The 10,279-nt window shown below is 46.7% G+C and overlaps 1 protein-coding gene and 1 long non-coding RNA gene across 2 annotated transcripts; one reads left to right on the top strand and one right to left on the bottom strand.

Annotated features, from left to right (window-relative positions):
* Window positions 1-3,004, top strand: RTP1 (receptor transporter protein 1). The gene is made up of 2 exons (XM_001103282.4): window positions 1-323; window positions 2,091-3,004. The coding sequence occupies exons 1-2, from the start codon at window positions 52-54 to the stop codon at window positions 2,608-2,610; spliced, it is 792 nt and encodes a 263-aa protein (XP_001103282.1). The 5' UTR covers window positions 1-51; the 3' UTR covers window positions 2,611-3,004.
* Window positions 86-10,068, bottom strand: LOC144338999 (uncharacterized). The gene is made up of 5 exons (XR_013413520.1): window positions 9,725-10,068; window positions 6,176-6,502; window positions 1,768-2,653; window positions 1,061-1,236; window positions 86-566 (listed from the first exon to the last, which is right to left on the bottom strand). It is a non-coding gene; the product is annotated as an uncharacterized LOC144338999 (long non-coding RNA).
* Between the last annotated feature and the right edge of the window lie 211 nt (window positions 10,069-10,279).

The raw sequence follows: 10,279 nt of genomic DNA, 5'->3' as shown, positions 1-10,279 counted from the left end.
CCACTGCGGACAAAGGAGGGAGCTGGGTCCTGCTTCCTCCTGGTCTTGTCGATGAGGATTTTTAGACCTTGGAGACTGCGCTGCCCTGCCCTGCACCTACCCTCACTCTCCGTGTTCTCACTAAGGTGGAAATTGCCCTCCCTCACTACTGACAAGACCATGTGTAAAAGCGTGACCACAGACGAGTGGAAGAAAGTCTTCTATGAGAAGATGGAGGAGGCAAAGCCGGCTGACAGCTGGGACCTCATCATAGACCCCAACCTCAAGCACAATGTGCTGAGCCCTGGTTGGAAGCAGTACGTGGAGTTGCATGCTTCAGGCAGGTAAGTAGCCCAGGAAGGTGGATCCCTGCAGGCCGCCTCTAAGTCCCTAGCTCTAGGGCACCTTCCAAGGAGAGGAAGATTACATAGAACCCATGTGTTTAGCTTCAATCTCACTATTAGGCTGGCATAGACTGGAAGTCAGAGAAAGAGTCCCTAACTGGGAACTAGGACACTTGAGCTGGATTTCAGTTCTTCCACTGATCACCTGTGTTACTCTTCTTCTCTGCGTCACAATTTTTCCATCTGGAAAATAAAGACATAGAATATACTTATGAGTCCTACACACTGACATTTTACATATTTTCTATTTTAACAATCTCTTAAAAAGTAATTTAAGACCAGAGAAGAAGGGCTTGAGGCCCACTGAGGGTCAAGAGGTCTGTGCTCGTCCTGGGACCAGTTTAAATCTATTTAATTCAACTTAATTTCATTTAAAATATTGAATACATGAGATGTGCCAGAAACTGGCTCTACTGCTGGCTCCAGGGCCCTTGAGGAATTCGATTTTCTTCTTGGACCTGACTTTCTCCATTTGCACAGTGAGAGGTCAGCCTGTGGTCCACAGAGCAGCAGGGTCAGCATCACCTGGAACTTGTTAGGAAAGCAGAATCGTGGGCCCCTTTTAGACCTGAATCAGAGTCTGATTTCAAGAAGAGTTCTAGGTGATTAGTATGTAAAAACTATCTGAGATGATTTTCTAGCACTCTTGTTCACGGGTCCAGAGTGTAGGGGCTTACCTTTGGGACATAAGATGGGGAGGCTGAGTGGTGCAGCCTGGAAGTCAGAAGCAAGGCCTTCCTGCCTGCCCCGATTCAGCCAATTCACTTCAATTCAGGAAACATTACTGGGCACCTGTTATGTGCTGGGCGCCAGCTCTGCCTGTAGCTATGTGTACATGGATGCCTCTCTCACTCTCTTTTTCTCAGCATAAAACAAAAGATTAATTAGGTGATTTCCAGGTCCCTCCAGTTACATTTTTCAATCCAGGTTTTTTAGTCTGGTCCGAAAGGAGGAAACAGTCCTCAAAAGATGTGAGTGAACAAGAAGAGAATGAAAATGTGAAGCTCCTAGACTGGCTGACAGGATGGGTGTCAAGGGCTGGACACTTACAGGCGGGACTCAGGAGCTTCTCGAAGACCTGGGAGTCTGTGGGGGCTGAGTGGGGAGGACTTGTGGCTGCCCCAGACCTGGGTGGGGACCTGTCATCCCCAGCTGGCCCCAGTCAGGCCTGGGAGACTACAGGCCTTGGGGCTCTGGGCACAGACCTCCTCCACCTTCAGGCCTTGTGATGCATTAACTCTGGCACTGGCCTGGACGCTGATAGCTAGTAATGGCGTCATTTTCTCCTGATTTGGATCTAGCCTGTTCACAGTCACGTGTTAACAGACAGAAATGTGCAGATGGATTATGTGTTTCTTATCTGGTGTGAGCAGGAAGGACTCGCCTAGTGCACCATGGGCATTTTGCAGATGAGGAATAAGAATGACGCCCAGCGCTGGGGTGGAGGGAATTAGGCCTCTGGAAAGCACTGAGGAGGTAGAGCACTGCTGGATGCCAGGTGACATCCCGAGGAACCTGTTCGAGTCCTAGGGGCACTCGCAAGGCTGAGTGGCTTCCTGGGGAAAGCTAATGAACCCAGGGCACCGGCAACACACTTCCTCCACCTCCAGGCTCTGCGGAGCCCCCATGTCCCCTCACCCCATTCCTAGGGCTGTTTCCACCACCTCCGCCCGTCTTCTGTTCCTCCCTCTCCTGCCGTCTCCGCAGGTTCCACTGCTCCTGGTGCTGGCACACCTGGCAGTCACCCCACTTGGTCATCCTGTTCCACATGTTCCTGGACCGCGCCCAGCGGGCGGGCTCGGTGCGCATGCGCGTCTTCAAGCAGCTGTGCTACGAGTGCGGCTCGGCGCGGCTGGACGAGTCCAGCATGCTGGAGGAGAACATCGAGGGCCTGGTGGACAACCTCATCACCAGCCTGCGCGAGCAGTGCTACGGCGAGCGCGGCGGCCAGTACCGCATCCACGTGGCCAGCCGCCAGGACAACCGGCGTCACCGCGGAGAGTTCTGCGAGGCCTGCCAGGAGGGCATTGTGCACTGGAAGCCCAGCGAGAAGCTGCTGGAGGAGGAGGCGACCACCTACACCTTCTCCCGGGCGCCCAGCCCCACCAAGCCTCAGGATGAGACGGGCTCAGGCTGGAACTTCTGCTCTATCCCCTGGTGCTTGTTTTGGGCCACGGTCCTGCTGCTGATCATCTACCTGCAGTTATCCTTCCGTAGCTCCGTCTAAGATTCCCTGGGTGGGCCCAGAGCCTGTCGAGGGTGCCAGTCAGCTGATGGGAAGGTAGAAGAGAGACCTGGGTTGGGAACAGTGTCAACTTCTAGTGCTGGTGATGCCACTGACTCAGTGGGGATCTTGGACAAATTATACAGTTTTTTTCCATCTATAAAACTTAGGGTTTGGGCAAGATCATTGGTTTATCATAGTGAAACCCAGGACCCCAAAGTTCTGCGTAGGTGCCTCAGGGACTTTTGGATTTGGAAAGTAGGCTAAGCTAGTGGGTGTCTCCAACTCCTGGTCTAACCACCCATCCTCCAACTCCTGCCTCCTCCTCTTGCTTCGATCATATCAGCTTTACTTTAGATGGAGTTCCATTTAAGATTTTTGTACAAAAAAAAAAAAGGGTTTAACTACTTTTAAAAAGTTTGAAAATTAGAGGACTGGGTGATCTCAAAAGGGCTTTCCACAGTAATGAGCTCGACCTTGCTCTTATTAGTCCCTCACCCCTGCACCTCATGATCTCCCACTTTCTCTAGCTGCAGCCTTAAATTAGCTTCTTTGCCCACCCTGTGAGCCTCATCCATGATTCTGCCTTCACCACGCAGCAGAGGTTTCCGTTGAAGTGCACGAGGGGGGAGATCAGGCTGTTCCTTCGCTGCTGAGTACACAGGGTCTCTTGCTTTTGTTTCTCAGATTCCAGCTTCTTTCCACTCAGGCCAGATTCTGGGATCTGCCGGCCTGAAAGATGGTGGTTGGGGTGGGGTCTCGTGGAGCTAGGCTTCTTACCCACTGCGTATGAACTGGCAGAGAATTTAGGGGAGATTTAGAAGACAGAGTTTTAGAAGCAAAGCACAAGATCTCTGGGAAGCATTAGAATGGAGGGTCTTCAGAGTTCAGGGACCAAGTCTAGCGGATTCTCAGCCAAAATACAGGAGCAGGGGCCTCGCCTCCTGGGTTCTTTGCTGAAATTGTAGTTGAATGGCTTTCCCACATTGGCCAAGCTTGAGGCCTCTTGCCAAAGATCAGCTGTCCCCCTAAAGCCACAGGGATGGGGTATCTTCAGCAAGAGAGAGGATGTTAAAGATGTAAAATGCTTTGTCCATGGGAAAGTGCACAGATACGTGAGAGAACCTTACAAGGCTCTAAAATGAGATGTGATATGGCTTGAAATGGGAGGAGAGAAGACTTTCTGACAGTGGGGGTCTGGAATGGAATTGGTGGGGAGAGGCAGCAAGCTGCACTTTTCAGGGGCCTCATTTACCCCACCTCTGTTAATATCTTGACTCCCTCTCCTCCTTCCCTGCACTTTTGAGGGGCCTCATTTACCCTACCTCTGTTAAAAACTTGACTACTCTCCTCTTTACTAGAAAGTCACCATCATCTGTAGTGATGGAGGAAGGGGGCGTCACTTATATAAAGATGGGACACTTTAATAAAGACATCTTCAAAAAGGCCTAGTAGTCATTAATGTGTGTTTGAGATTCCCCCACTGTCCCTGATCTGTAATGAGCTGTTGGTCCCCTCCATCCCACCACCCTGTCTCCCCTTCTCTCCTTTCTGCCCCCTCACCCACTGCCACATGGGGCTCTATCTAGCTCCAGTTCTGGGCCAGTCTTGTCCACAGTCAGGAGGGATGGAGGGCAGTCATTCAGGGAATCAGCATAAAGTCAGTTTTACTCCTATCCTGGCTCGAATGCAAGTAAGCAGCGATGGCTTCCTTTACTTCATTCACAGAGTACTTATTTCTTCATCTAGTCCATATTCTGAACACTTGCTATCTAGCAAGTCCTGATTTACTTGCTAGATAGCAGGTGTTCAGAATATGTGTACTAGACAAAGAAATGAATACTGTGAGTGCAGGGGAATACAGGGGGTGCTCTCTGGTTTCTCAGACATCTCTGCTTGCTACAGAAGTTTTCAGCCCCAGCTGTACTTCAGAAATTCTGGGGAGATTTTAAAGAAATATAAGTACTTAGCTTCTACCCCAGACCAATGGGATCAAAATTTGGGGGGAGTGGGACCCGAGCATCTGAATTAGAATAAAACACCCAGGTGATCGACCTGTACTGCCTGGTGTAATGCCTTCTAACTGAGGGATAAACTTCCTTTTGCATCTAGTTTTATGAAAACTGAGCCCTGAGATCTTTCTTGATGACTTGCCCTGGATTCTTTAGGACTGGGTCTCGGCTTCCCTTTCTCTAGCTGCCCTACTCAGTCCCCAACCTGTGCTCTGGGGATTTCACCCTCCCTCACACCCGCTTGCTCCTGCCGGTTTGCTGCTCCAATGGCTGTGTTCTGCTCTGAGAGTCTTTGTCACTGAGCTCTAACACCCTTGCTGGGACATTCATCAAACTTATAATTTTGATGAATGTCCCAGCAAGGGTGTTAGAGCTCAGTTAGATGAGTTATAATTACTCATCCCTGCGAGGATGTAAGTTCCAGGAAGCATAGGCTTCATGGATTTCATTCACCTCTATTGAATGCTTAACAAATGTTCAATAAAAATGTATTGAATGAATAAATGAACCAATAAGCGGAGCCATCTCCAGCCAGATCCTCACCTCTCTAGCATATTACGCTTGTGACAGTATTCGGAGTCTCCTTCTCACTTTACCACTCATTCTTTCTAGGTCTTGCACTTATATATCCCAAAGCAAATCAGTTTAAATTAAGGTACTTGAAGTGGGAACAGCATTTTGTTTTTGTTTTTGTTTTTGTTTTGTTTTAAGATGATAGCATGGGGTCAGGTGAAGGACCCTGAGCCCTGCATTGGGAGCTGTGGGTTTTCGTTCAATTTTAATTGGGTTCTGCTGGGACTTTAGGGGGGTCATTATTCTCTCTGGGTCTCTGGGTCTTAGAGGCTCTCATGATATGAAGCATTCGGAAGTCTGTCTTTGTGCCATCCTATATTAGCCCATATAAAGCATTTTCACACACTTTCCAATGACAAGTTCTCCAGCCTGTATTTGAGCACCCCCAGTGACAGGAGATCATTACCACCTAAGGCAGCTCATGCCATCTTTGGATAGTTCTGCCTTTTAAAGAAGACTTTTTCCTTTCAAGCCTCCCTCGAAAGGGTTTGAATTTTTTTTTTACTTTCTAGTTCTAGTTCTGGTTCTTACAAGCAGGATCCTACAGGGGAGGATGTTTCACATTCCCCATACAGATCTTTTCTCAGCACTGCAGCCAGGGCAATCCTTTTAACCTAAGTCAGATCCTGCCATTCTTGTGCTCCCTTTTTTGTTCTGTAAAAGCCAAGTCCTGCAAGGTTAAACGTGATGTGGCTTCAGCCACGTTACTGACATCTTCTAGTACCCTTTGCCCTCATTTCTGTAGCTACCCTGGTTTCTTTGCTGTTCCCCAAATACATAGGCATGTACCTGCCTAGGACCTTATTCTACCTGTTCCCTCTGCCTAGAATGGTCTTTCCCAAGAAATTCACTTGCCTCACTGTCTGACCTCCCTCAAGTGTTGGCTCAAGTCTCATCTCAGATGCTCTTCTCAGGCCTTCTACTTCATGCTGTCACCTGTTCCCCCACCCCATCCTCTCGCTCCTGATTTGCCTTGCACTTACCTTAGCCTGTGTTTCTAGAAAGCAGAAGTCAAGGCAGAGGTTTATATGATAGTACTTGACTGAGGAGTGTGACCTCAGAAAGCTGGAGTAAGATAGGGGGAGCACAGCAAAGCAGGAGGGAAATCCAATGGAAGGAGGCCTTGTCAAGTTGGCCATCTCTACTGGTGAAGGGTGTTTCAGTCCCACAGAACCATCTGAGAAGCTGGATGAAATGCATCTCCAGATCACTTGGGGGTAAAGGGGTGTCTGTCCCCTGGTTCCTGTCTTTCAATGGCTGAAGGTTGCCCCATAGGATGTTAACTTCCCTCCACTTTGGGTTGTGGTACACTAACTGAATGAAAACATGAATGAATAAGTGCTGAAAGGGTATCAGAAAACAAGGTTAGTGTCCTTGCTCTGACTTTCTCAAGGTCAAAGTTCCAGTTTCTGATCTTTGCAGTCCTGTGCTGGTTGTGTTTCTTTCTGGGGGCCCAACGTCTACTCCATATCCTTTAAAAATAGCACTCTGACTTCCTTTTCCAGGAATTACCTATTCCCCGTGCAATATAACATGGTAGGATATCAAGGAACTCTGTACCTCCCCTCAACTCCCAAGCAAGAAGCACATGGCCTAAGAGAAGTTGGTTGGAATTTCAATGATGAGCAAAGTGATAAAAACACTAAAAACAGATGGAGCCTATCAATTCCAGTGGTGGTCCCTGGCATGATCGTAAATTGTTTCTGCTATTCGTATCCCCAGCATGGCCAAATTTTGTCCTTTGCTGCAACTTGTTCTCCATTCTTCTTTTTGATTCTGTGAACTTTCTCCATAGCTTTTCAATACTTGCCCTTTTATGCTTAAATCAGCTGCCATTTCTGTGTGTTTCAACCAAAGGACTCTGACTATTACACCAGGTCTTCTCCATTGGGTCAGCTCTGACGATGAAAGCTCAGACCAGAGCTCCATCTGCCCTCTCCCTGGACCTCCAACTTTTCTGTTCTCTGCGCTGAAGCACCTGCCTCAACCCCACACATTCCCTCCAAATCCTGCCTTTTCTTTTCTTTTCTTTCTTTCTTTCTTTCTTTCTTTTTTTTTTTTTTTTGAGATGGAGTTTCACTCTTTCACCCAGGCTGGGGTGAAGTGGCGTGATCTTGGCTCACTGCAACCTCCGACTCCCGGGTTCAAGTGATTCTCCTGCCTCAGCCTCCCGAGTAGTTGGGATTATAGGTGCCCACCACCACTCCCAGCTAATTTTTGTATTTTTAGTAGAGACAGGGTTTTGCCATGTTGGCCAGGCTGGTCTCAAATTCCTGATTTTGGGTGATTCACCTGCCTCAGCCGCTCAAAGTGCTAGGATTACAGGCATGAGCCACTGCACCCAGCCAAATCCTGCCTTTTCTCCTTCCATTTACAATGAAATGTTTCAAGGACTGTTCATAGGCTGCCTCCATGTTTACACTTCCAGTTAATCCTGCAGGCTAGTGTTCATCCCACAGTGTTGCAGAAACTGTCCTCATCCAGCTCACCAGCAGGCATCTTATGGCTACATAAAATCAACACATTTAAACCTTATTTTTCTTGACCTCTCACAGGACTTCAACACTACTGACCATCTCCAAACACTTGCTTTACTTGGTTTCAGGGACACGCACCCTCCTGATTTACCTTCAGCTTTTCTGTCTCCTTCCTCTCTTCTTCACAGGTTTCTCTGCCTCTACCTGCCTCCTGAATGTTGGTATTCTTTAAGCTCCAATTCCAAGTCTTAGTCTCTTTGATCCTCTCATATTTGTCCATGTCCTCTGGCTGATTGAATCTATTCTGAGTGTTCTTTAATATCTGTATGCTAATGACTCATATATACATCTCAAGGCATGAATTTTCTTCTGGACTTCTTACATTTATGTTCTCCATGACATTTCTGTTTGACTGTTTCACAGGCGTTTCAAAGTCAACATGTCCTGATTCTAAAATATGTTTTCCCTCCGGTTTTCCATAAAATTTTTTATTTTAACCAATTTTAATTGCACAATTCAGTGACATGAAGTACATTCACATTGCTGTGTAGCCATCACTGCTGTTTATCTCCAGAACCTTTTCATCACCCCAAACTGAAACTGTTAAATCTATTTCACAGCCCCATGACAACCACCATTCAACTTTCTGTCTATGAATTTGACTATTTTACTTGGTTTACTTTAATATATAGAGAGTCATTTCTTTTCTTCCCCTCATATTTATTTCAAGCATTCACTTGATTGAAAGCAATCATGTTTCCAGTGGCATAGTAGCCACAATATTTGTCCTTCTGCATCTGGCTTATTTCATTTAGCATAATATTTTCAAGGTATGTAATATTAAAGCATGTATCACAATTTCCTTCCTTTTTAAGGTTGAATTGTATTTCCTTGAATGTATATAACACATTTTACTTATTTATTTTGTCTTAGTCCAGTTTCTGTTGCTTACAACAGAATACTTGAAACTGTGTAATTTATAAAGCAAAGAAATATATTTTTTACAATTATGCAGGCTCAGGAGCCTAAGGATGAGGGGCTGCATCTAGCGAGGGCCTTCTTGCTGGTGGGGACTCTGTGATCACAAGGTGGCATCACATGGTAAAGGGACATAGCATGCTAATGTGCTCACTCAGGTCTTTCTTCTTTTTCTTATAAAGCCACCAGTTCTCCTCCCATGATAACTCATTAATTCATTAACCTATTAATCCAAGAATGAATTGCTCCATTTGTGAGGCAAAGCCTTCATGACCTGGTCACCTTTTATAAGCCTTACCTTTCAATACTGCCACATTGGGGATTAAGTTTCAATATGAGGTTTTGAGGGGATACTCAAACCATAGCATTCTGTCCTAGCCCCCCAAAACTCATGTCCTTCCCACCTACAAAGACATACATTCCATCTGGATAGCTCTTAACTTGGTCTAGCAGCAACTTAAAGGTTCAAAGTCCTAAGTCTTACATATGAGCCTGTGAAATCAAAACAAAATATCTACTTCTAATATACAATGGTGGGACAAGCATAGGGTACACATTCCTATTCCAAAAGGGAGAAAGAGAAAAGAAAGAAGCAGTAACAGGCTCTAAGCAACTCAGAAACCCAAGAAAGCAGACATTGGGTCTTAGGATTCCAGAATGGTCTCCTTTGACTCAATTTCTGGCATCCTCTACACACTGGTGTGGGGGTTGGGCCCCACAAGCCTTGGGCAGCTCTGCTTCTGAAGCTTGGCTGGGGTCCATCCACCCAGCTCTTCTAGGCTGGCATTACATACTGAAAGCTCTGGGGTCTTGGCGGAATTCCATTCCCAGAGCTCCACGAGGCATCAACCTACTGAAGACCTTCTGCAGCAGCTCTGGCCTTATATTTCTGCTTGGCATTGCTCTAGTAGAGGTTCTCTGTGGTGGCTCTACTGTCACAACAAGTCTCTGTGCTGTCAGGTTATCAATGACATTTTCTGAAACTTAGATGAAGGCTTAATAAGCCTCCATAGCTCTTGCTTCTTGCAAGTCAGCGGAATTAGCACCATGTGGATGCTTCCAAGGTTTATGACTCACCTTCCAGATCTGCAGCATGAGCTACACCTTGGCCTGCTTCAGTTCTGGCTGGGGTGGCCTCAGAGAACTGTGCCAGGGCACAGAGTCTGGAGGTGGTCTTGGATAGTAAGCCCATAGAAAGTGCCTGGGCTCGCTCCCTGAAACCATTCTGTCCTCCTAGGCCCCTGGATCTGTGATAAGAGGGGCAGCCTTGAAGATCTCTAAAATGCCTTTGAGGTCTTTCTTCCATTGTCTTGAGGAATAGCACCTGGCTCCGTTCTAGCCATGCTAATCTCTTTAGCAAATGGCCTCTGGGCTACATCCTTGCTTTTTTACTCTCTACACAGCCGGGCTGAGAAATTTTCAAATCTTTCCACCCTGCTTCCCTTTTAATTATAAATTCTTTCAATTATTTTTTTGTTCCTCAGCCTCAGTGTAAACTGCCAAAAGTAACCATGCAGCTGCTTGTTTTGCTTAGAAATTTATTCTGCCAGATACCTTAGCTCATCACTCCCAAATTTGGCCTTCCACAGAGTTCTTGAGTGTGGACACAGTTCAGCCAAGTTCTTTGCAAAT

Source organism: Macaca mulatta, chromosome 2 (assembly GCF_049350105.2).
Source record: "Macaca mulatta isolate MMU2019108-1 chromosome 2, T2T-MMU8v2.0, whole genome shotgun sequence".
NCBI classification, from domain to species: Eukaryota; Metazoa; Chordata; class Mammalia; order Primates; family Cercopithecidae; genus Macaca; species Macaca mulatta.
This window is presented reverse-complemented; position numbering and strand designations above follow the sequence as displayed.